This window comes from Crinia signifera, chromosome 7 (genome assembly GCF_055691185.1).
Source record: "Crinia signifera chromosome 7, ASM5569118v1, whole genome shotgun sequence".
Lineage (NCBI taxonomy): Eukaryota > Metazoa > Chordata > Amphibia > Anura > Myobatrachidae > Crinia > Crinia signifera.
In genome coordinates this window covers 104,399,345-104,426,992 of record NC_139223.1, presented here as the reverse complement: position 1 = coordinate 104,426,992, position 27,648 = coordinate 104,399,345, and the positions used below count along the sequence as shown (strand labels likewise).

The window sequence follows — 27,648 nt, the reverse complement described above, 5'->3', positions numbered from 1 at the left end:
AAAAACACAGCCCAAAGAGGACGCGGCGGGCGCAGCAATGGCGGCGGCAAGAGAGGCAGAAAATATCAAGTATGAATAAAGCTGATCTGGTTTTTAATCTATCCACCAAAGAATTGACCCCCATGGAGACACAGGTACTCTCACATGGCCTGTCCTTTGTGCCCACGACATCGGCTGATCCATTTCAACATAAAGTAGAGACATACAAACTTCATAGGACCTTGAAACTCAAGGAACATTTTGGGAAAGCAGCACCATTACCACCAAAGCAAGTATGCGACGAGATACCATCACAGTTGAAAAAACTGCTACCAAGATCAAAGTTTGATCCTCTAAGTAACAACCATACTATCAAGTCTTTCATTAGAATCATGGAGGAACCTGCAGCGACATCAGCCTCACCCAGGTTGGTAAACAGGTACCATAATTTGAACAAGGAAGAACAAGGGGCCCTTAAGACATTGTCTGAAAGGACTGATATAATCATTAGGGGAGCGGACAAAGGGGGAGCGGTAGTGGTACAGGACGTCACTGACTATCATCAAGAATGTCTTCGACAACTATCAGTGTCGACCACATACCGCCCCCTAATATCCGACCCTACTAACATCTATAAGAGAGAGCTAGATACAGTCCTGAATGTGGCAGTTCAACAGGGACAGATCACTAGCGAATTATGTTCAGCACTTAAAGTTGAACATCCACGCATCCCGCTATTTTACACGGTCCCCAAGGTCCATAAGACTCTAAACAAACCCCCCGGACGACCGATAGTGTCGGCGGTTGAATCTTTATACCAACCCATCGCAGTGTATCTGGACTCAATATTAAATCCTTGTATTCAACAGATACCGTCATACATCAAGGACACTACTGCGATATTACAATCATTGGGTGATATAGGACCTTTACCATCTCAATTCCACATGTGTAGTGCGGATGTGACTAGCCTCTACACCTGTATACCGCATGGGGCAGGTGTGGAGGCAGTCCGTCGACTCATAACTGATAATGTCCATTATATGGGCCCCCCAATATCTTTGTTTTTGGAGCTACTTTTGATGGTCTTAACCCATAACTACTTTTTGTATAATGGCAAATATTTCTTACAGGTAGCAGGGTGTGCGATGGGGTCCTCAGTGGCCCCATCGTACGCGAATGCATTTATGTTTTCAGTGGAACAGGATTTATTTTACAGAAATGGCACTCTGATATCGGAAATACGATTATATCGAAGATTTATCGATGATTTAATCATTTTTTGGATGGGTACTAAAGAATCTTTAAGCAACCTTCTGGATGCTCATAATCTCACTGATAGTGTGATTAAATTCACTTTTGATATCAGTGAGAGTAATATACATTTTCTTGATATCAACATCCAGGCCTTCAACAATCAGATTGCCACTTCGATTTATGTCAAACCGACGGACAGGAATACTGTTCTAAAAGCTAATAGTTTTCACCCAGTATCCCTCAAAAAGGGACTCCCCTATTCCCAGCTTCTTAGAGTCCGTAGAATCACGTCAGATTCGGACCAGACGGTGGAAGCATTAAATCAAATGATAGAAAAATTTGTTGAAAGGGGATATGATCGCGTTGAATTGGGTAAAATTAAAGAAAAAGTATTGTCCATTCCCAGGCCACAAACTATGATCGCCAAACCTAAGAAAAATATGGGTGAAGTGATACCCTGGGTTAATAAATACACAATTGACACAGATCCTGTCATCAAAAAGGCCAAACGATGGTGGCCTATGATCAATTCAGATCCTGATTTACCCACCCTGAGGACCAGTAGATTGTTGCCTAGCTATACTAGGGGTAACAACATCCGGGATAAAGTAGTCAAATTGGATGTAACCCCTCTCCTTAAAAAACAACATACGCATTTTTTGACCCAAAAAACTGGATGTTTTAGGTGTTTAGGCTGCACTACGTGCAATACCCTAACACCAAGTAAAACATTTAACCATCCACATACAGGTAGACGTATAAACATCAGACAAGCTGTCACCTGTACCACTACGTATGTTATATACATGTTAACTTGTCCATGTGGGCTGTCATACGTGGGCAAGACCCAACGACAGTTTAGGGAGCGTATGGCGCAACATCGAAGCGCCATAAAACAAGCACTCAGCAGTGGCTCAAGTGAACAGCCTGTGGCCAGGCATTTTGCCCAATACAAACATACTATCCCCAGCCTAAGGGCCATTATCATAGACCATGTCCCTACCACTTTAAGGGGAGGGAACAGGGCAAAAATTCTCTTGCAAAGAGAAAGTAAATGGATATATTCCTTAGATACCATCGCACCTAGGGGTTTGAATGAGGCCCTAGGATTGCAGTGCTTTCTCTGAAGAGATTCTCCTTAGTGTTTTCTCACGTTTTTTTGCTCTATTATCAGGTCACCAATACCCTTAGGTAGAGGAAATTCCCACCTTAAAGGATGTATTATGTTATGTAAATTCCGTATCAGTTTGTGTATAACATTGCATCTTATGATGTTAATATTCACTACTGTCCTTAAATCTCAAATGCTTTCATGTTTTTAATCACGATATTTTTATAACTTTTAAAATGTTTTTCTGTGTGCAGGAATCGCAAGTGCTGTAAAAGATGGCCGCCGTTTGTTTACATCTTCAGGCGTAGCCTAGCAACCTTGATTCCCTGCCGGAGTGACGTCACTGTGCGGCGCCGCCGTCCCACGTGCATTGGACGCGACGGGGAAACAGCGTGGAGCACCCGGAGCGGGCGGCGACGCCGGACAGGTGAGAGCACTCTAGTTTTAATTATTTGAGTGTCACATATGCTATATATATGCTTGTTTTGCACATATTGTTTGTACCTTTAGTCCCTGAAGACGGGGGGATATACCCCGAAACGCCGTTGGGCGCCAATAAAGGATTTTTATTTACTTCAAACCGACTGAGGAGTGCCGCAGTTATTCCGGAAATATATATATATATGTATATAATATACAACACATATAAAGACACACTTGGGTGCATATTCAATTAAGTTCCATTATATAAAAAAACTCACACCTGTGTGGGTTTTCCCACAGGTACAAAATTTTGTAGTTAAGTTCAATGTATTTTGGTATTTTAGTGCCTACAATTAAACTCAAAATCCATATGTTAAGAAAAAATTGTCAGCTATTGCTCTGAAATCCTCTGGACCCCCCTTTACCTTTAACCTTGCACCTGCTACCTGCACACAGGGACTAATTTAGCATTTATTGACATATAGGGAAAATGCAGGTGACTGCGAGCAGAAAGTTGCTGCACAGGGAAAAAAGTATGAATTTCCAAATTGTGAATTCACAATTTCACAGATATATTCACAAATCCCAGAACATCAAAAGGAACTTTTCATCTTAACAAATGTGAGTAGGTCTGAGGTTTCCATTAATCTGCTACTGAGACAGGCTGGTAGTGGTCAGCGCTGAAGTCACTGACCTACTCCAAAAGTAGGATTTTAATACCTACCGGTAAATCCTTTTCTCTGAGTCCATATGGGATATTTGGGATTTTATCATAACATATGGGAGAAGAGAGGTATCCGCAGGAGACAGGCACATAGAAGCTCTTTCACTTGGTGAACTGGCTCCTCCCCTCTACTTCCTCCCACAAGACCAGTTCATATGAAAACTATGGAAAAAGAACAGAAAAGGATTGTCTTTTTGGCTGGCGCACTGAAGAAGAAAATGAATTTCGTTTAAAATTTAACTTTTAATAATGTCAATAAGAGGAAAGCCATTTAAAGTGAAATATAAGTTACATACATGACTGACGAAAACATTGAACAATTAATAAAAATGCACGTGCTGTATGTGTGTCCTGTGTTCGTGAACAGTAGCGTGAGATTCCTGTTCTTGATTTTCACTACAACAATAATTGAATTGTGTCAAATCTTTATAATATGTGTTACTATATGATATTGGATGGGTAATCTGACCATGTGTATGTAATCAGATACCTCTATTAAGTTCCAATTTCTATTAGATCGTATACCTCAGAGCCATATCTTATTCAGATTCACGTTGCTGTGGAAATAATCATAGGGGGGGAGGGGGTTTTCTGGATGGGTGATCCGACCGTATGTATGCGGTCAGATGCCTCTATTATATTCCAATTAGCCCCAGACCATATGTCCTCACAATATGTCGCTGTTATGCGCTTTTATTAGAAAAGGTAGTATGGTGTCTGTACAGTATTCAGTTATACTGAATGGATACCTGGGCAGGCGTGCGTACCGTGCCTTCTGATGTAGTGAGCAACCGTGGTTTTGAGGGTATGCTCAGATATAATTATGTGCTGTATAGAAGTTGCTAATAGGGAAAATTGCCTGGGTGATCCCACAATGTTAGTAGTTGGATCCCTCTATTCAATTTCCAGCCCACAGGTATCAGGGTACGTGATGGTTGCAATATTTTAGCAAGTTAGATGCTGGTGTACGTTTGCTGCATGTTGATGCAACGCAGGGCATACAGCGATTTTTGTAATATTTGTGATTTCACATAGACTGAATGATGAAGAAATTCTAGGAGAAAATTGCATGGGTGATCTGGCAGTGTGTACGGACAGACCCCTCTATTTTGTTGCAATATTGTCCTTTCGAACGGTGGATATTCTGGTAGGCAGCTGTTATATTGTATTGGGTAGGCTCATGTTGGTCTCAAATACATAATTGGCACAATTAATATAAAATTGTTAAAATTAGTTGAAATATCACGCTATTATTAGAAGACTGTACCAGGCGAGTAAAAGTTTAATTATTTATTTTGCATTATAATCCCTCGCTTATCTGGGGTACATATGAAGAGGTCTCAGGAGGAGTTAGTTTAATTGGGCTGCAGGTTTAATTATGCGAGCAGGGTTTTTAGATTGCAGTTCCAATAATAATTATACAGTATCAAAAACGTCCAGTACTCTATCTATCAGTACATAAGTCTCTTTAGGTCGGGCACAAACAGAGAGATTATGTGTTGTCTCTGCTGTGTCGACCTTGTTCCCTGCTGATAGCAAGCAAATGTATACGGAACGTCCAGTGCTGCCTCTATCTATCAGTACACAAGTCTCTCTAGGTCGGGTACAAACAGAGAGATTATGTGTTGTCTCTGCTGTGTCGACCTCATTCCCTGCTAATAGCAGGCAAATGTATACGGAGTATAATATGCTTATATTCGGAACACACGCAATGTAATATTTTCGCTGAGCAGTGTAGCCTTACTAGTTAATATGTAGGCTACAGTGTTGCTTGTAGCACTCGCTGGCTATGCGTGTGGTCTATGCGTTGTCAGATTCAACTGACCGGCATATGCAATGTATGACAAACGGACAGTATTTCGTTCTCTATGATGGTTATACCAACTATGTTTTGTGTAATACACGTAATAGGATAAGTGACCGTTAAGTCCTACTGAGCGGAATATTATATTATAATGTACAATCACTGTGCTTGTGGCAGCTAATGTAATATACGTCCAGGTAATACAATCACTTCAACTCTGCTAAACGGTATCTATCACACTATACATAGTGGTTACACATTTATCAAAAAACATTCGATGCTCTGTCTGTCAGAGCTCAGATCCCATTGAGTTGGGTACAGACAGGGAAATTATCCGTTGTTACCGCTGTATCGGTTGGTCTATTAAGTTTTCAGACTTTTGTTCCCTGCTAAGGGTGAGCAAGGTATAGCATGTCCCAGTGATTGCGTGTGTCTGGGACATATACTATATTTTTGCTAGGCAGTGCGGTTTTTTACTGCGGTATATATTTATTTTACAGCATTGCTTCTAGAGGCTCACTGTGTGTGTATACGTTCCGGTATGCTATCACAGTCTGCTAACCAATGTACGCAGTGTATGACAAGCGATTAATGTTTAATAGTAATACGCATCCAAGTTATGTCATCAGTTTACACCTGCATCGCTAGTTATAAATATATATCAGATAGGGTGGCCGGCGGGGCTCCGCTGAGCGGTCGCTAGGCAGTCTGCCTAGCGACCGCTCAGCGGAGCCCCGCCGGCCACCCTATCTGATATATATTTATAACTAGCGATGCAGGTGTAAACTGATGACATAACTTGGATGCGTATTACTATTAAACATTAATCGCTTGTCATACACTGCGTACATTGGTTAGCAGACTGTGATAGCATACCGGAACGTATACACACACAGTGAGCCTCTAGAAGCAATGCTGTAAAATAAATATATACCGCAGTAAAAAACCGCACTGCCCAGCAAAAATATAGTATATGTCCCAGACACACGCAATCACTGGGACATGCTATACCTTGCTCACCCTTAGCAGGGAACAAAAGTCTGAAAACTTAATAGACCAACCGATACAGCGGTAACAACGGATAATTTCCCTGTCTGTACCCAACTCAATGGGATCTGAGCTCTGACAGACAGAGCATCGAATGTTTTTTGATAAATGTGTAACCACTATGTATAGTGTGATAGATACCGTTTAGCAGAGTTGAAGTGATTGTATTACCTGGACGTATATTACATTAGCTGCCACAAGCACAGTGATTGTACATTATAATATAATATTCCGCTCAGTAGGACTTAACGGTCACTTATCCTATTACGTGTATTACACAAAACATAGTTGGTATAACCATCATAGAGAACGAAATACTGTCCGTTTGTCATACATTGCATATGCCGGTCAGTTGAATCTGACAACGCATAGACCACACGCATAGCCAGCGAGTGCTACAAGCAACACTGTAGCCTACATATTAACTAGTAAGGCTACACTGCTCAGCGAAAATATTACATTGCGTGTGTTCCGAATATAAGCATATTATACTCCGTATACATTTGCCTGCTATTAGCAGGGAATGAGGTCGACACAGCAGAGACAACACATAATCTCTCTGTTTGTACCCGACCTAGAGAGACTTGTGTACTGATAGATAGAGGCAGCACTGGACGTTCCGTATACATTTGCTTGCTATCAGCAGGGAACAAGGTCGACACAGCAGAGACAACACATAATCTCTCTGTTTGTGCCCGACCTAAAGAGACTTATGTACTGATAGATAGAGTACTGGACGTTTTTGATACTGTATAATTATTATTGGAACTGCAATCTAAAAACCCTGCTCGCATAATTAAACCTGCAGCCCAATTAAACTAACTCCTCCTGAGACCTCTTCATATGTACCCCAGATAAGCGAGGGATTATAATGCAAAATAAATAATTAAACTTTTACTCGCCTGGTACAGTCTTCTAATAATAGCGTGATATTTCAACTAACTTTAACAATTTTATATTAATTGTGCCAATTATGTATTTGAGACCAACATGAGCCTACCCAATACAATATAACAGCTGCCTACCAGAATATCCACCGTTCGAAAGGACAATATTGCAACAAAATAGAGGGGTCTGTCCGTACACACTGCCAGATCACCCATGCAATTTTCTCCTAGAATTTCTTCATCATTCAGTCTATGTGAAATCACAAATATTACAAAAATCGCTGTATGCCCTGCGTTGCATCAACATGCAGCAAACGTACACCAGCATCTAACTTGCTAAAATATTGCAACCATCACGTACCCTGATACCTGTGGGCTGGAAATTGAATAGAGGGATCCAACTACTAACATTGTGGGATCACCCAGGCAATTTTCCCTATTAGCAACTTCTATACAGCACATAATTATATCTGAGCATACCCTCAAAACCACGGTTGCTCACTACATCAGAAGGCACGGTACGCACGCCTGCCCAGGTATCCATTCAGTATAACTGAATACTGTACAGACACCATACTACCTTTTCTAATAAAAGCGCATAACAGCGACATATTGTGAGGACATATGGTCTGGGGCTAATTGGAATATAATAGAGGCATCTGACCGCATACATACGGTCGGATCACCCATCCAGAAAACCCCCTCCCCCCCTATGATTATTTCCACAGCAACGTGAATCTGAATAAGATATGGCTCTGAGGTATACGATCTAATAGAAATTGGAACTTAATAGAGGTATCTGATTACATACACATGGTCAGATTACCCATCCAATATCATATAGTAACACATATTATAAAGATTTGACACAATTCAATTATTGTTGTAGTGAAAATCAAGAACAGGAATCTCACGCTACTGTTCACGAACACAGGACACACATACAGCACGTGCATTTTTATTAATTGTTCAATGTTTTCGTCAGTCATGTATGTAACTTATATTTCACTTTAAATGGCTTTCCTCTTATTGACATTATTAAAAGTTAAATTTTAAACGAAATTCATTTTCTTCTTCAGTGCGCCAGCCAAAAAGACAATCCTTTTCTGTTCTTTTTCTGTATCAAACCCATTGTCTTTGGCAGCACCCCCATATATGCATAAATTGCAACTCCAGCACAGCAATATATAATTGGGGAAAACCAACAATACCTAAATATTACTCTTGTGCAGAACTAACCTCCCAACCCCTTTCCCCTTTTTTGATACATATGAAAACTATGCCTGAAGGAATGGAAAGTATATGAGAAAAGGATATAACTATGTGTTAACATATAAAATGTATTAAAGTGGTGACATGCAACCAGCACACCCATAACACAAAATGGCCAACAAGATCTTCAATATAACTGAAGTTAAGAAACAGTATAACTGTAATTCAAGATAACAGTAACATGATCAATTATTCCAGATCAACAAGGCAGCAAGATCCCGCACTGAGGTGGGCGCCCAATATCCCTTATGGACTCCGAGAAAAGGATTTACCGTTAGGTATTAAAATCCTATTTTCTCTATCATCCATATGGGGTATTGTCGATTTCGTCATAAGGTATGGGAATTATACGCAAGATTCAAGGATGGGCGGGAACGTGCGGAGGTTGCTGCAGCACCGCATTCCCAAACTGAATGTCCTCTTTTGCAATGGTGTCAAATTTATAAAATTTGACGAATGTATGCTGGCTCGACCATGTAGTTGCCCTACATAGCTGCAGAGCCGAAACACCCTGGGCAGCCACCCAGGATGCACCCACTGCCCTGGTAGAATGAGCCCTAACATTAGCAGGGCCAGGTAGACCAGCCACAGCATAGGCCTGCTTGATGGCCGTACAAAGCCAGCAAGCAATTGATTGCTTTGAGGCTGGGTGACCTTTCTTATGGGCATCGTACAGAACAAAAAAGGAATCCGTTTTGTGCAGCCTAGCCGTTCTCTGGATGTACAGCCTGAGAGCCCGAACCACATCCAACGTAGCAGGGATCTCAGAGTGAGGCTCACCTGCTGGAACCACAATAGGTTGGTTCAAATGAAAGGTCGAAACAACCTTTGGAAGAAACCGTGGATTCATTCTAAGCACCGCCCTATTTTCATGGAATATAAGGTATGGGCTCTTGCAAGACAGAGCGCCCAGCTCTGACACCCTCCGTGCTGAAGCCAAAGATAACAGAACTGCTGTCTTCCATGTCAGGAATTTCTACTCCACTGAGTTCAAGGGTTCAAACCAAGATGGCTGTAAAAAGTCTAAGAACACCTCCAATTCCCATGGAAGTGTAGGTGACACAAAGGGGAGTTGAATACGCAGCACCCCTTGCAGGAAAGTCTGGACCTCAGTCAAGGAAGCCAATTTCTTTTGAAAGAAAATGGAGAAGGCCAATTCTGTACCTTTAAGGAACCTAAACGTAGGCCCAACTCCAAATCAGACTGCAGAAAATAAAGGAAGCGGTCCAATTTAAATTCTGCGGGTGGAAATTTTTACTGTTCAAATCAGCCTACATACCTCCTCCAAATGTGGTGGTAATGTGCAGAAGTCTCCTGAGTCATCGTAGAGATGACTGACTAATGCAAACCTTTGTGAACTAGAATCTGCCGCTCAACCTCCAGGCCTTTAAACATAGTTGCTCTAAGGCCTGGCAGACGCAGGGACCCTGAGTGAGCAGGTCACTTTCTAGAGGAAGGCGCCACGGTTGGTCTGCTAACATTGATTGAAGGTCCACATACCACGCTTTGCGAGGCCAGTCGGGAGCTATCAGAATTGCTTCCACTCCGTCTGTTCTTATCTTTTTTAGAACCTTCGCCAGTAATGGAATTGTCGGAATACATACACCAGGTCGTAGCAACAAGGTGTTGTCAGTGCGTCCACTGCCACCACATGAGGATCTCTGGTCCTGGAGCAGTACTGAGCCAACTTGTTGAGTCTGGATGCCATCAGATCTATCTGAGGGCTTCCCGACCGATCCACAATGCGTGCAAATACTTTCTCTTTCAGGCTCCATTCCCCCGGGTGAAGGTCGTGACGACTCAGGAAGTCCGCCTCCCAATTGTCCACCCTGGGGATAAAAATGTCTGACAGCGCAGTCAGATGAGCCTCTGCCCAACTGAGGATCTTGGTGACCTCCCTCGTGCAGGACTTGCTCCTCGTGCCTCCCTGGCAGTTGATAAATGCCACTGTTGTCGCATGGGCCCTTATTCTAGTTCACTCTTTCGGATGTGCGTTCTTTCGAAAATGACCGAATGCACCGCACATCTGTATGGCAAGAGAACTCACGCCTACATGTTGTCCGCGTTCATTCGGACGGACTTCAACAGAAGAGGGAGTGGCATCCACATGACCGTGTGCGGTCGGAACTCAAAGATTTATCTTGGTCTTACTGCGTCCGAAAGGACGGGAAGCTGACTGTAGGCACCGAGTTGGAGATTTTACGCCCACCTCACAAATCTATGCAGAAGTCATGCTTCAACCACATTACACACTTATTCAATGACTACAGTTGTATACACATTGGGGGAAATTTACTAAAGGAAATTTGTAAAAAATAGGTGTATTTGTATCCATAAATACACTTATTTTTGACATTTACTATCCCGAAAATACGGCAATTCGTATTCGTATTGATAGCACATCAATACGACTACAAATTGCCATATTTTCGGGATAGTAAATGTCAAAAATAAGTGTATTTATGGATACAAATACACCTATTTTTTTTTTACAAATTTCCTTTAGTAATTTTCCCCCATTATGTGTGTAAATCATTATGCATACTAGATTACTTTTTGTTTTTTTAACAGTAATCTAGTATTGTGTCATGCAATGATTTTTTCCCTATAATAAAACAATATCTCAGTGCATATGTCAGGCTATGCGTGACTGACCATTACCTGTGATGTAGGATAGCATTGAAAAACACAATTTTAGATTGTGACTTCAATGTGTGTGTGTGTGTGTGTACATGTGTTTGCACAACCAATGTGTGCTGTGACCATTGTATTCATTCATGCATTAATTGTGATGGTGACATTTATGTCCTTCACACATTAAGCTAACCCCTGAGTTTGAAGAAACTCAGGAGCCCGAGGTGTGCTCCCTACCACCAGTGCTGTGCCTAAACACGAGCAAAGGGGGCCGTGCGATCGAAGTGGGCCATCTCCCGAAGGAGACTGGCCCTGTTTTTCCCCTAACCCCTCTCAACCATAAGACCGAAGAGGGGAAAATAGGGAACGGTGGGTCCTCTTCGTCGAAGCTTAGAGAGACCCTCATTCCTCAACCCCCGGAAGGGTTAGGACGGTGGGTCCACCGCACCCGAAGGTTTGGAGAGACCCTCAGTAGACTTCCCTCCGCCTTGCGGCTCGGGGTCGTCCTCGGGGGACACGAAGCTCTCCCCAAAAGGCGAGAGCTTCGGCACATTGGGGAAATGGAAGGCCCGAAAGGGTCGACCACACTACCCAAAAAACGTGACAAAACTACAAAAAACAAGGAACGTGAAAAGTGACGAACGTGAGAGGGGGAAGAGAAATAAATAATAAAGATACCCTAGCCAGAGGGCCAGGGTGGGGGTGTAAAAAATTGTCCTACCCCATCCAAAAGGACGAGGTAAGGACGTGCAGCGCTACCTGAAGGGAAGTGCGCAGTGCAAGTGCTTACTAGTGCATGGTGATTTTGGGATCACCCGTGCATGTTCGGCACCCCCGAGTTTCCCTGGGGGCACAGTGCAGCCTCGGACTCCAAGCAACCGACCGATCAGCGTCCGACCAAGATTTCTCTGTTCCCATCGTACTGCATTTTCCAGCCCCTGGCATGGGAATGGGTACTCCACTGGGCTTTTCGACTGACTCCCTTAGGGGCTGTGACCCCCTCGGAAGAGCAATCTACTCAGTCTCAGTGTTTCTCCGATCCCAAGGTTAAGGTACTAAGCTGGGCCTTTCGCGGTCTCCCCATCAGAGGCTACGAACCTCTGGAACAGGAGCCATCTACTCAGTCCCAGCCTTTCTCCGCTCCTTGGGAATGGATACTAGACTGAGCCTTTCGCTGTCTCATCCTTCGGGGGCTACGAACCCCGTCAAGAGAGTCAAACTACTAGGCCCAGTGTTTCTCCCCCCCTCTCACCAGTGGGTTTACGGAAACAACACCTCCTACCACTGGCAGAGGTGAAGCTAATCAGCCAGACTTTTCACCACTCCCAGGCAAAAAAGAGGGGTCCCACACCCTCCGCCCATCAGAGCAGCTACTCAGTCCAGCCTTTCTCTATTCTCTGCCAGAGGCCAGTCCATACCCACTGATAAGAACAGATACTACACTTGATCTTAGCCAAAAGGATTAAGCTAACCCCATACAAAACACACACACACGCACGCATACACACCAACACACCATCAGCAACATGTATTCATTACCCTTCACTTTGTTCCACTTTATGCAATCACACATCTCTATACAGTATCTACCTATTTCAAGTTACATAAATATATTACACAATATATAAATATACTGTTAAATTTAAGAAGAACACACAGACAACTTCTAACTGTTAACAAATATTTATTTGACTAAACCATAAAAAAAAAAGAAATTATTCGAGAAGGTTGCTCAGGTCCTGCAAATCCTGGGCCAACAGCAGGAGGTGCTGCCTCATTCTGGCCAGTGTCCCTCGGACGCCCTCGTGGACTTGTCTCTGGTAATCTGTGGGCATGTTAAAGTGGGTTTCACATTACTCTTGCTATTCATTTATGTATTTATACTCGTATTGCCGACATTGTCACAACACAACACATGCGACACAAGCATGCTGTCTTGTGCCTAGTAGTACTGCTCTATCTACCTGTCTGGTGCCCACTGCCAGTGCTACTGCCAAAGTACCTAGTAGACTAATACTACCTACCTACTAGGCTGCAATATACCTACCAGTACCTACTGCAATATAATTAATTATTATAAATTCTGCTGGTGCACATATTCTAGAATTGCCGACTTATCTACCTGTCTTGTGCCTAGTATTGCCTTATCTACCTGTCTGGTGCCTAGTACTGCCTTATCTACCTATCTTGTGCCTAGTACTGCTGTATCTACGGTCTGGTGCCTAGTACTGCCGTATCTACCTGTCTTGTGCTTAGTACTGCCGTCTCTACCTGTCTTGTGCCTAGTACTGCCGTATCTACGTCTGGTGCCTAGTACTGCCGTCTCTACCTGTCTTGTGCCTAATACTGCCTAGTTACCGTCTGGTGCCTAGTACTGCCGTATCTACCTGTCTTGTGCCTAGTACTGCCGTCTCTACCTGTCCTGTGCCTAGTACTGCCGCCTCTACCTGTCTTGTGCCTAGTACTGCAGTATCTACCTGTCTTGTGCCTAGTACTGCCGTCTCTACCTGTCTTGTGCCTAGTACTGCCGTAACTACCGTCTGGTGCCTAGTACTGCCGTATCTACCTGTCTTGTGCCTTGTACTGCCTTATCTACTGTCTGGTGCCTAGTACTACCGTATCTACCTGTCTTGTGCCTAGTACTGCCGTATCTACCGTCTGGTGCCTAGTACTGCCGTATCTACCTGCCTTGTGCCCACTGCCTAGTACTGCCCTATCTACCTGTCTTGTGCCTAGTACTGCCGTCTCTACCTGTCTTGTGCCTAGTACTGCCGTCTCTACCTGTCTTGTGCCTAGTACTGCCATCTCTACCTGTCTTGTGCCTAGTACTGCCGTCTCTACCTGTCTTGTGCCTAGTACTGCCATCTCTACCTGTCTTGTGCCTAGTACTGCCGTCTCTACCTGTCTTGTGCCTAGTACTGCCGTATCTACCTGTCTTGTGCCTAGTACTGCCGTCCCTACCTGTCTTGTGCCTAGTACTGCCGTATCTACCGTCTGGTGCCTAGTACTGCCGTATCTACCTGTCTTGTGCCTAGTACTGCCATATCTATCGTCTGGTGCCTAGTACTGCCGTATCTACCTGTCTTGTGCCTTGTACTGCCTTATCTACTGTCTGGTGCCTAGTACTGCCATCTCTACCTGTCTTGTGCCTAGTACTGCCCGAGCTACCATCTGGTGCCTAGTACTGCCGTTTCTACCTGCCTTGTGCCCACTGCCTAGAACTGCCGTCTCTACCTGTCTTGTGCCTAGTACTGCCCTATCTACCTGTCTTGTGCCTAGTACTGCCGTCTCTACCTGTCTTGTGCCTAGTACTGCCGTCTCTACCTGTCTTGTGCCTAGTACTGCCATCTCTACCTGTCTTGTGCCTAGTACTGCCGTCTCTACCTGTCTTGTGCCTAGTACTGCCATCTCTACCTGTCTTGTGCCTAGTACTGCCGTCTCTACCTGTCTTGTGCCTAGTACTGCAGTATCTACCTGTCTTGTGCCTAGTACTGCCGTCTCTACCTGTCTTGTGCCTAGTACTGCCGTATCTACCGTCTGGTGCCTAGTACTGCCGTATCTACCTGTCTTGTGCCTAGTACTGCCATATCTATCGTCTGGTGCCTATTACTGCCGTATCTACCTGTCTTGTGCCTTGTACTGCCTTATCTACTGTCTTGTGCCTAGTACTGCCGTCTCTACCTGTCTTGTGCCTAGTACTGCCGGAGCTACCATCTGGTGCCTAGTACTGCCGTATCTACCTGCCTTGTGCCCACTGCCTAGTACTGCCGTCTCTACCTGTCTTGTGCCTAGTACTGCCGTCTCTACCTGTCTTGTGCCTAGAACTGCCGTCTCTACCTGTCTTGTGCCTAGTACTGCCCTATCTACCGTCTGGTGCCTAGTACTGCCGTATCTAACTGTCTTGTGCCTTGTACTGCCTTATCTACCGTCTGGTGCCTAGTATTGCCGTATCTACCTGTCTTGTGCCTAGTACTGCCGTATCTACCGTCTGGTGCCTAGTACTGCCGTATCTACCTGTCTTGTGCCCACTGCCTAGTACTGCCGTATCTACCTGTCTTGTGCCTAGTACTGCCATATCTACCTGTCTGGTGCTCACTGCCTAGTACTGCTGTATCTACCTGTCTTGTGCCCACTGCCTAGTACTGCCGTATCTACCTGTCTTGTGCCTAACACTGCCATATCTACCTGTCTGGTGCCCACTGCCTAGTACTGCCGTATCTACCTGTCTTGTGCCTAGTACTGCCGTATCTGTAATACCTGCCTGCTGGTGCATACCTACTGACGTATTAATTGCACTCCAGTGGTGCTGTCCAGTGACATAACTCTACAAAAATAATGGAGATCCAAAATATGGAGGATAAAAAAATAGGGAAAGATGAATATCCACTTCCTCATAGTTCTGAAGCTGCTGCCACTAGTCATGACATAGACGATATAATGCCAGCAACATCGTCTGCTACGGTCGATGCCCAGTGTGAAAGCAGAGGGCATGTACAATCGAAACCAAAGTTCCGTAGAAGGATTAGAAAAAGTAAATGTAAATCGTTGGAAGAGAAAAGTAAACTTGCCAATATGCCATTTACGACACGGAGTAGCAAGGAACGGCTAAGGCCATGGCTTAAGTTCATGACTAGTGGTTCAGCTTCACATGACGATCAAAATCCTCCTCCTCCCCCACCCCGCCCAATAGTAAATTTAAGAGAGTTAGGCTGACACCGACTAAAAAACTCAGAAAACAACTCTGCCTTCTAAAGACATATCCCAAATCCCCAAGGAGAGTCCTAGGGTGGCGGTGGTTGTGATGCCGGACCTCCCCATCACTGTACGTGAAGAGGTGGCTCCTTCCACCATTTGCAGTACACCCTCTGCATATGCTGGAAGGATCACCCACAATCTACTTCCATATTTTATTAATGAAGGTGATGTTGTACACCAGGAGGAGGATATTGATGTAGCTGGCGCTGAGGAGGAAGTTGACAAGGAGGATGCACCTGGGGGGGGGGGGGGGAATGAGGCACCTGGGGGGAAAAAAGTTGTTGTCCATTGGATGAAAAAGTCCATCCCCATGCCTGGGCAGATGACCAATAAATCCACCTCTACAGTCTGGAATTTTTTTTATCCGAATCCGGACAACAAATGTATTGCCATTTGTAGCTTATGTAAAACTCCAATAAGCAGGGGTAAGGAACTTGCCCACCTAGGGATATCCTCCCTTCTATGTCACCTAAACAACCTTCATAAATCAGTGTTTAGTTCAGGAACTGCGGCTAGCAGTCCAGGGACACCTAAATCCCTTGGTCCTCCTTTTGGAGCCAAGCACCTGAAAAGCACACCACCAACTCCCTCGTAAATTTCCTCCTTGATCCGGATCGGGGAAGTCCTACAGGCCATGTCACCGGCATGACTGAATCCACAGATTCCTCTGGAGGATCCTGCAACGCTACGCCTACTACTACTGCCGCTGCTGCTGTTACTGCTCCTGGAAGTCAGTCATCATCCCAGAGAGTGTGTTGTAAGACCGCTACGTCTTTCACTAAGCAATTGACCGTCCAACAGTCGTTTGCCATGAGGACGAAATACGAAAGCAGTCATCATATGGCAAAGCGGATAACTGCAGCCTTGACAGTTATGTTTGCGTTAGACGTGCGTCTGGTGTCCGCCATCAGTGGAGTGGGATTTAGATGGTTGATGGAGGTATTGTGTCCCCGGTACCAAATCCCGTCTAGATTCCACTTCACTAGGCAGGTGATACCTGCAATGTACAGGGACATCAGAAAAAGTGTCCTCAGTGCTCTGAAAAATGCGGCTGCACCCACTGTCCACTTAACTACGGACATGTGGACAAGTGGATCAAGGCAAACTAAGGGCTATATGACTGTGACAGCCCACTGGGTAGATGCATCGTCTTCCGCAGCAGCATCTCCTGCACGCCAGCTCCTTCCAAGGCAGGCTACGCTGTGTATCACCGGTTTCAGGAAGAGGCACAATGCCTACAACCTCTTAGAGAAACAGAGGGAAATCATCTCCCAGTGGCTTACCCCCCTTAGACTCTCCTGGGGATTTGTGGTGTCGGACAACGCCAGTAACATTGTGCGGGCATTAAACATGGGCAATTTCGAGCACGTGCCATGTTTTGCCCACATAATAAATTTGGTGGTGCAGTATTTCATCAGAAGTGACAAGAGCGTGCAGGATATGCTTGCGGTGGCCCACAGAATTTGCGGACACTTTCGGCATTCTGCCACTGCCTGCTGAAGGCTGGAGCAGCAGCAAAAACTCCTTAACTTGCCCTGCCATCAGCTTAAACAAGAGGTGGTGACGTGCTGAATCTCCACCCTCTATATGCTGCAGAGGATGGAGGAGCAGCAAAAGGCCATTCAAGCCTACACGGCCACCTACAACATAGGCAGAGGAGCGGGCTGCACCTGACTCAAGCACAGTGGAGGCTGATTTCCGTGTTGTGCAAGGTTCTCCAGCCATTTGAACTAGCCACACGTGAAGTCAGTGCCAACACTGCCAGCTTGAGTCAGGTGATTCCCCTGATCAGGCTGTTGCAGAAGCAGCTGGAGAAAGTGAAGGAGGAGCTAAAGTGTAGCGATTCTGCAAAGCATGACACTCTTGTGGATGAAGCCCTCCATACGCTTTGCCAGGATACGAGGGTGGTCAGTCTGTTAAAGTCAGAGGAAAACGTTCTGGGCACCGTGCTTGATCCTCAGTTTAAAGCGTATGCTGTGTCTCTGTTTCCGGTGGACACAAGTCTACAAAGGTGCAAAGACCTGCTGATCAGGAGATTGTCATCTGAAGGGGATCGAGTCACGGCTCCAGCTCCTTCTTCATTTTCTCCCACACCTGTGCCTGTGAGGAAACAGCTGCGATTTCCCACACAACTCGCTGGCGGGGATGCAGGGCAGGCAGGAGGTGGTTTTGACATCTGGTCCGGACTCAAGGACCTGGCAACGATTGCTGACCTGTCTACTGTTGGTGCATTGGATGCTGTCACCATTGAAAAAATGGTGGAGGATTTCTTTGGTGACAGCATCCAAGTAGACATGTCAGACAGTCCTTACCTATACTGGCAGGAAAAAAAGGCAGTTTGGAAGCCCCTTTACAAACTGGCTCTATTTTACCTGAGTTGTCCCCCCTCCAGTGTGTACTCTGAAAGAGTTTTTAGTGCAGCGGGGAACCTAGTCAGTGAGCGGTGAAGAAGGTTGCTTTCAGCAAAATGTGGAGAAGATGATGTTTATAAAAATGAATTATCAATTATTCAATGAAGACCAGGAATTGCCTCCAGAGATTATAACGGGACCTGCGATTGTGGAGTCCAGCGGGGATGAATTGATAATCTGTGAGGATGACGAAGTACACACTGAAGGGGGCGAGGAATCAGAGGAGGATGACGAGTGACGATGACATCTTGTCGCTGTAGAGCCAGTTTATACAGGGAGATATTAGGAATTGTTTTTTTGTGTGGGGGCCCAAACAAACCAATCATTTCATCCACAGTTTTGTAGGCCCTGTCGCTGAAATGTTTAGTTTGTTAAAGTTTGCATGGTCTATTTTCGCAACATAAGGGCCCAAGGACAATTCCACCTTGTACCTATAAATAAACGTACTACTACTACTACTACTACCTTGCATCACCACTTATTAATCCCATTTCCTACAGTCATTCATGGGGTAACTGGACTTGTCTTTCAATGCATACAACTGTTTACATTCTTCTTGAGAGTGGTAATAAATGTAATAAATTATAATCAATCGCAGAACTGACCAATCCCACTGCTGAGATTAATTGATTGTTGCACGAATCGCCCACTGCCCCTCGGCTGCACATAGTAAACACGATCAAGCCAGATACGATTAGGAAGGAAGCCACCGTAAGAAATGGTATACAGCTCCAACCCAGGGGTAAAAGTGGTCCTAGAGAGGTGGGGGAACTATTTTCCATCTGCCACCTGGCAATTGATTAGCCCCCTCCCCTCCACCCATTAGGCAATAATTTAAGAGATGACTGGTAATAAATTAATAATAATCACAAAATTAAACAATCAGATTACATTAATTAATAATAATCATAAATACACAATCAAGCCAGATAGGGGTCTTGTTGGATGTTAAACTGATCGAAACAGTTACACACTTGCAGACAAACTCTGTGCTGCAGGAAACGCCCACTGCTCCTTGGCTGCACATGGTAAACAGTGCATGATCAAGCCAGATAGGGGTCTTGTGTGGCTAAGCATAGTTCTCTAGCTGCCTCGGTGCAACATTTTGCCCTAAAAACAATATTGTGAGGAGTTCAGTGTTCAGAATAGACTGGAAATGAGTGGAAATTAATGTTATTGAGGTTAATAATAGTGTAGGAGCAAAACGTTTAGGGGGTGTTTTGGCAAAACCCATTAGAACCCAAAACCTGAAGCTAATCAGAACCCAAAACGTGAAAAGTGGCCGGTGCACACTGGTTAGCATGGAGCCGAGTTTGAACAGAACAGGGTGTCATACAGTCTATTTGTCTATTTCATAGCATATAATCTATATTTTGTGTTTTTTTCCTCAATAGGGGACAATTATGCAACCAGCCAAGAGGAACTGTTATAGAGAACATAGTCCAAACATGACTCCAGAGGGAAATGTGGTTATGAGTTTTAGTTTTGATAGCTGTCAGCTGGAGGAAGAAGAACTGCATGCAAGAGTAGGCCATCAGGCACAAGGCGTTCTCACACTAATGGAACCAGGTAAACTACCATGCAATAAAGTAAACACACACATCATGGAAAATTACATTACCCCAACATGACATTTTCCTGGGAACCTATATTGGGTTTGTTCTGAAGTTCTGACAGCCAGCAGACCAACAACAGGATTCTGAAGGTCAGAATTCTGATATAATTCCAGTAACTGTTGGTTTTGTGACTGTATTCCCTCTATTGGTTTACTTATTTGGGTATTTTGGTATTTACTGTATATGTACTTGTGTTTAGTACATCTTTTGATAGATAGATACATAGGTTAAATTTAGGAATATGACAATAAAGTAACAAAAAATAAAGTGAAGGAAAATTATACATTCTTTTTAGGCAGGTGCACTTCCCGTATTTAAACAGTGGCAGCTTTGCAGTCAAGTCCAATCAGGAAACAATAATGACAAAAAAGCACCTTATAGACTTTTGTGGTGCAGTAAAATTTATAAATTAGATACACATTTACCATATAAAGAGGCAAAAAAGATTAATTGTTTGCCTAATACAGCTTTGTGAATATATTTGATTATATAGCTTGCTTCTTGAATACATATTTTTTTGTAAGGAAAGTCACATGCAATGACATAACATAGATTGAAGTAATATATAAAACCACATTTTATTTAGTGCATGTCCATACATCAGCAGCGGCTGTAGTGCTAACTATGTAGTGCAGGGAGGACCGCTTAGAACATATCAACATACATGTGATCATTTATGCAATATATGTGCTGTATGGTTCCCCCAGGTATTGACAGGGCTGTATACAGCATATCAGGTACCCAAGAATCAGCATATGGCTTCTCACTCTTATTTCTAATCTAAATCAACCCCAGGCTATAATTTCATAGTCTGCGGGCAGGTTTAGGAGTGTGTGTGTGTAAAGTAGGGATGTGCTTGCTCGGATTTCCCAGATCCGAGCCCGCACGGACGTCATCAATCCGAGCCCGGATCCGAGCAGTGCTCTGAGATTCCCGCCTGACTCGGATCCGTGCGCATGGGCAAAACGTCATCGCCCGGCGTCGGATTCTCGTGAGATCACGGAACCCCTTAAATTCCGCCACCCCGCGCCGCCATCTTCACTCCAGTCTCGGAGAAGGGTGGGATAGGGTGTGCTAGGCTGTGCTGCTATGTAATGCTGTGTAATGCTGTGTACTGTCTCTGCTGGGCCCTCTATCCTCTCTACTCAGTGGGATCATCATCATTTTAACTTCAAGGACGACTGCTGTGTACTGTCTCTCCTAGCCCTTGTGCTGGGGCCTGCCTCTGCTGTGCTGTTTAGTCCACTGGTGCTGCTAGTGCCTGTCCTGCACTGCCTAGTGGCTGCCAGACCAGTACCTACCTAAGTACTTACCTATCTACTGCAGTATATAATTCTAGTCTGCTGGTGCCCTGCCAACCAGTACCTATTGCAGACAGTATATATTATATACTGTAATTCCGGTCTGCTCTGCTGTTGCCACTGGCTTCCAGTACCTATTGCAGTATATCATTCCAATGGGTTCTTGCTACTGGCTCCCAGTACCTATCGCAGTTTATAATTCCAATTTGCTGTTGCCCCTGGCGACCAGTACCTATAGCAGTATATAATTCCAGTCGGCTGTTGTCACAGTGGCTACCAGTACCTATCGCAGTATATAATTCCAGTTTGCTGTTGTCAGTGGCTACCAGTACCTATCGCAGTATATAATTCCAGTCGGCTCTTGCCGCTGGTTACCAGTACCTATCACAGTATATAATTCCAGTCGGCTGTTGCCCCTGGCGACCAGTACCTAACGCAGTATTTTATAATTCCAGTCTGCTGTTGCCACTGGCTACCAGTACGCAGTATTTTATAATTCCAGTTTGCTGTTGCCGCTGGCTAGTGGCTACCAGTACCTATCGCAGTATATAATTCCAGTTGGCTGTTATCTCTGGCTCCCAGTACCTGTCGCAGTTTATAGGTCCAATTTGTTGTTGCCCCTGGTGACCAGTACCTATAGCAGTATATAATTCCAGTCGGCTGTTGTCACAGTGGCTACCAGTACCTATCGCAGTATAAAATTCCAGTTTGCTGTTGTCACTGGCTACCAGTACTTAACGCAGTATTTTATAATTCCAGTCGGCTGTTGCCACTGGCTACCAGTACCTAACGCAGTATTTTATAATTCCAGTTTGCTGTTGCCACTGGCTAGTGGCTACCAGTACCTATCGCAGTATATAATTCCAGTTGGCTGTTATCTCTGGCTACCAGTACCTATCGCAGTATATAATTCCAGTCGGCTCTTGCCCTGGCTACCAGTACCTATCACAGTATATAATGCCAGTTTGCTGTTGCCCCTGACGACCAATACTTAACGCAGTATTTTATATTTCCAGTCAGCTGTTGCCACTCGCTACCAGTACCTAACACAGTATTTTATCATTCCAGTTTGCTGTTGCCACTGGTTAGTGGCTACCAGTACCTAACGCAGTATTTTATAATTCCAGTCAGCTGTTGTCACTGGCTACCAGTACCTATTGCAGTATATAATTCCAGTCGGCTCTTGCCGCTGGCTACCAGTACCTAACACAGTATTTTATAATTCCAGTTTGCTGTTGCCACTGGCTAGTGGCTACCAGTACCTAATGCTGTATTTTATAATTCCAGTTGGTTGTTGTCACTGGCTACCGGTACCTATCACAGTATATAATTCCAGTCAGCTGTTGTCACTGGCTACCAGTATCTATTGCAGTATATAATTCCAGTTTGCTTTTATCACTGGCTACCAGTACCTAATGCAGTATTTTATAATTCCAGTTGGCTGTTGTCACTGGCTACCAGTACCTAACGCAGTATTTTATAATTCCAGTTTGCTGTTGCCTCTTGCTACCAGTACCTATCGCAGTATATAATTCCAGTTTGCTGTTGCCACTGGCTACCAGTACCTATCGCAGTATATAATTCCAGTCGGCTGTTGTCACTGGCTACCAGTACCAATCGCAGTATATAATTCCAGTCGGCTGTTGTCACTGGCTACCAGTACCTAACACAGTATTTTATAATTCCAGTTGGCTGTTGTCACTGGCTACCAGTACCTTTTGCAGTATATTATTCTAGTTTGCTGTTGCCCCTGGCGACCAGTACCTAACCTAAGCGCTACGCCTATTAGCCGCTACTGCTGTTGCTGCTGCTGGGAGTCGGTCATCATCCCAGAGGGGAAGTTGTAAGACCGCTACGTCTTTCACTAAGCAATTGACCGTCCAACAGTCATTTGCCATGGGGACGAAATACAACAGCAGTCATCCTATGGCAAAGCAAATAACTGCTGCCTTGACAGCTATGTTGGTGTTAGACGTGCGTCCGGTGTCCGCCATCAGTCGAGTTGGATTTAGACGGCTTATGGAGGTATTGTGTCCCCGGTACCAAATTCCATCTAGATTCCACTTCACTAGACAGGCGATACCCACAATGTACAGGGACATCAGGAAAACTGTCCTCAGTGCCCTGAAAAATGTGGCTGTCCACTTAACTACGGACATGTGGACAAGTTGACCAGGGCAAACCAATGACTGTGACAGCCCACTGGGTAGATGCATCGCCTTCCGCAGCAGAAGCAGCAGCATCTCGTGCACGCCAGCTCCTTCCAAGGCAGGCTATGCTGTGTATCACTGGTTTCAGGAAGAGGCACAACGCTGACAACCTCTTAGACTGCATGGGTCCTCAAACTGCGGCCCTCCAGATGTTGTGAAACTACAAATCCCAGCATGCCTTGCCATAGTTTTAACACTCCCTTATAGCAAAACTGTGGCAAGGCATGCTGGGATTTGTAGTTTCACAACATCTGGAGGGCCGCAGTTTGAGGACCCATGTCTTAGAGAAACTGAGGGAAATCATTTCCCAGTGGCTTACCCCCCTTAGACTCAAATGGGGATTTGTGGTGTCGAACAACGCCAGTAACATTGTGCAGGCATTAAACATGGCCAATTTCCAGCATGTGCCATGTTTTGCCCACACAATAAATTTGGTAGTGCAGCATTTCATCAGAAGTGACAGGAGCGTGCAGGAGATGCTTGCAGTGGCCCGCAGAATTTGCGGACACTGTCGGCATTCTTCCACTGCCTGCCGAAGGGGGTGTGATATAATTACCCGACAGTCGGGATTCCGACAGTCATTAGTCAGATGTCGGAATCCCGACTGCACAGCGTGGGGAGCGCAATGAAGCCCCTTGCGGGCTCGCTGCGCTCGCCACGCTGTGGGCACGGTGGCGAGCTACGCTCGCCACCTATATTATTCTCCCTCTATGGGGGTCGTGGACCCTCACGAGGGAGCAGTCGGGATTCCGACGTCGGAGGAATGACTGTCGGAATCCCGACTGTCGGGGAGCCGTCCGGCACCCGCCGAAGGCTGGAGTGGCAGCAGAAACTCCTCAACCTGCCCCATCAGCTTAAACAAGAGGTGGTGATGCGCTGGAATTCCACTCTCGATATGCTGCAGAGGATGAAGGAGCAGCAAAAGGCCATTCAAGCCTACACGGCCACCTACGACATAGGCAGAGGAATGGGGCTGCACCTGACTCAAGCGCAGTGGAGGCTGATTTCCGTGTTGTGCCAGGTTCTCCAGCCGTTTGAACTAGCCACACGTGATGTCAGTTCCGACACTGCCAGCATTAGTCAGGTGATTCCTTTGATCAGGCTGTTGCAGAAGCAACTGGAGAAAGTGTAGCAATTCCCCAAAGCATGTCGCTCTTGTGGATGAAGCCCTCCATGCTCTTTGCCAGGATACGAGGGTGGTCAGTCAGTAAAAGTCAGAGGAATACATTCTGGCCACCGTGCTCGATCCTCGGTTTAAAGCGTATGTTGTGTCACAAGTCTACAAAGGTGCAAAGACCTGCTGGTCAGGAGATTGTCATCTGAAGGGGACTGTGACACGGCCCCAGCTCCTCCTTCATTTTCTCCCACACCTGTGTCTGCAAGGAAACAGCTGCGATATCCCACACAACCCACAGGGCAGGCAGGAGGGAGTTTGGACATCTGGTCTGGACTAAAGGACCTGGCAACGATTGCTGACATGTCTACTGTCGGTGCATTGGATGCTGTCACCATTGAAAAAATGGTGGATGATTACTTTGGTGACAGCATCCAAGTAGACATGCAGAAAGAAAGAGAAGATGTCCTGGTTTGGTGCACCAAAATAAGAGATAAAATTTAACTTTTATTATTTTAATAATTAAGAACTGCGAGATAAAAATGACAACATGTAACAAAAACAAGGGTGGGGTTCACACAATTTTTAAAACCAAGGTGGCAGGCAGATGTTGCAGGGTTGTTATGTAGTGCTTTTACTAGATAGTGTGCGTCTGGTCTGTCTGGACCTTAGATCTGACAGATCAGTCGGCGTGTCTGAGCGGAGGTTTAAATGACCTCTTGTAATAATCGCTCCAGAGCCGAGTTATTCAGTGCCAGTATGTGGGATTAATATCCTTGATTATCCCTCTATCGGGTGCACTGATAAAAATAGGAGATCACCCTGTGTTGGTTTAGATCCGGCGTGAAAACGCTCTAGGATCAATATGGATGACTAGGCACCCCAGGGTGTCTCAGCTGCGTATGTTCAGGTGGAGCCGCCTCCTGGAGTTTACACACATGCAGCAGTCGGCACCATTGTGGGGACTGTCATGGTGTCTCACTCGCTCCTGAAAAACTCTATATATATGGTCCCACTGCGGTAATTTTTCTGCATCAATTTACAGATCGCCCGGTGTGTATGGTCTTCTGATCTGGAAAACGTTCCAGTGCAGGACCTAGGTAGAGACAACACCAAAAGGTTTTGGCCCTGAGGAAGCTATTATCTGCGAAGCGCGTGCCGGCTAGCGGTGCACAGGCAGATGTCTGCAACTTTTGTTATTTTTCATACTAATGTATTTTGATTTGTGTGTAGTCTCGAAGCTGCGTTAGTCTCTCAACCTGTGCATACTATCCAGTATATGCAACACTCTGGAGGCGGCTCCAAGTGTTCTGGCACAGCCTGCTATACCGGTGTTGTCTCTACCTAGGTCCTGCACTGGAACGTTTTCCAGATCAGAAGACCATACACACCGGGCGATCTGTAAATTGATGCAGAAAAATTACCGCAGTGGGACCATATATATAGAGTTTTTCAGGAGCGAGTGAGACACCATGACAGTCCCCACAATGGTGCCGACTGCTGCATGTGTGTAAACTCCAGGAGGCGGCTCCACCTGAACATACGCAGCTGAGACACCCTGGGGTGCCTAGTCATCCATATTGATCCTAGAGCGTTTTCACGCCGGATCTAAACCAACACAGGGTGATCTCCTATTTTTATCAGTGCACCCGATAGAGGGATAATCAAGGATATTAATCCCACATACTGGCACTGAATAACTCGGCTCTGGAGCGATTATTACAAGAGGTCATTTAAACCTCCGCTCAGACACGCCGACTGATCTGTCAGATCTAAGGTCCAGACAGACCAGACGCACACTATCTAGTAAAAGCACTACATAACAACCCTGCAACATCTGCCTGCCACCTTGGTTTTAAAAATTGTGTGAACCCCACCCTTGTTTTTGTTATATGTTGTCATTTTTATCTCGCAGTTCTTAATTATTAAAATAATAAAAGTTAAATTTTATCTCTTATTTTGGTGCACCAAAACAGGACATCTTCTCTTTCTTTCTGCATACCAATCTCCATGTCCTATGGTAGCACACCCCCAGCAGCTTATTATCAAAATTAATATTAGCATAAGGGGGTCCACCTCTCTATGACTAGAGGTCTTGTGCGACCAAACCCCCTCCAAAAAACCGTCCTCCAAGTAGACATGTCAGACAGTCCTTACCTGTACTCGCAGGAAAAAAGGCAGTTTGGCCTTTACAAACTGGCTCTATTTTACCTGAGTTGTCCCCCCTCCAGTGTGTACTCCGAAAGACTTTTTAGTGCAGCGGTGACCCTGGTCAGTGAGCAGCGAAGGAGGTTGCTTCCGCAAAATGTAGAGAAGATGATGTTTATAAAAATGAATGATCAATTATTTAATGAAGACCAGGCCAGAGATTATAACGAGACCAGTGATTGTGGAGTCCAGCAGGGACATATTGATAATCTGTGAGGATGAGGAAGTACACACTGAAGGGGTGGGTGGGAGGGCCCAAGGACAATTCCATCTTGCATCACTATTAATTAATCCTACTGCTGAGAGTCATTCATATGTGGGACTTGTCTTTTATTGCATACAACTGTTTGCATTCCACTAATGAGAGTAATTGATTGCTGCACCAATTGCCCACTGCTCCTCGGATGGTCGCTGCCTGTGCTCAGATAGGGTGTTACAGGTGTCTCCAGGAAGCCATTCTGCAGTGTCGTTAATGTAGGAACTGTACCTTAATCACAGATAACTGATACATGACTGTGTCACAGACACTGTAATGCAGATGGTATTCCCTATATTATTCTGGAAATCCACTACTGCTTCTCTCACCCGGCATTATTCTGGAAGTCTGCCGCTGCCGCTCTCACCCTGCATTATTCTAGGAGTCCGCCACCGGTCTCACCCTGCATTATTCCTGGAGTCCGCCACTGCCGCTCTCACCCTGCATTATCCTGGCAGTCCGCTACTGCCGCTCTCACCCTGCATTATTGCGGGAGTCTGCCACTGCTGCTCTCACCCTGCATTATTCTGGGAGTCTGCCACTGCCGCTCTCACCCTGCATTATTCTAGGAGTCCGTCGATGCCGCTCTCACCCTGCATCACACAACCAGATGCCGTCGGAAGACGGCCTTAGTGACAG

At 45.2% G+C, this 27,648-nt stretch overlaps 1 protein-coding gene across 6 annotated transcripts in view; it reads left to right on the top strand.

The window, feature by feature from the left end:
• The window catches only part of SLC29A4 (solute carrier family 29 member 4), a 243,524-nt gene that overhangs the window by 35,382 nt on the left and 180,494 nt on the right, over positions 1 to 27,648 (top strand). For 4 of the 6 annotated variants that reach the window (XM_083153582.1, XM_083153584.1, XM_083153579.1 and 1 more), the window contains exon 2: positions 19,699 to 19,873. The exons of 1 other annotated variant lie outside the window; for it this stretch is intronic. In XM_083153582.1, coding sequence (XP_083009708.1) covers positions 19,708 to 19,873 — 166 coding nt within the window. In that variant the 5' untranslated portion in view covers positions 19,699 to 19,707. Of the gene's footprint in view, positions 1 to 2,601; positions 2,775 to 19,698; positions 19,874 to 27,648 lie in introns of all 6 variants that reach the window. One more of the 6 variants, XM_083153580.1, reaches the window with a different exon arrangement.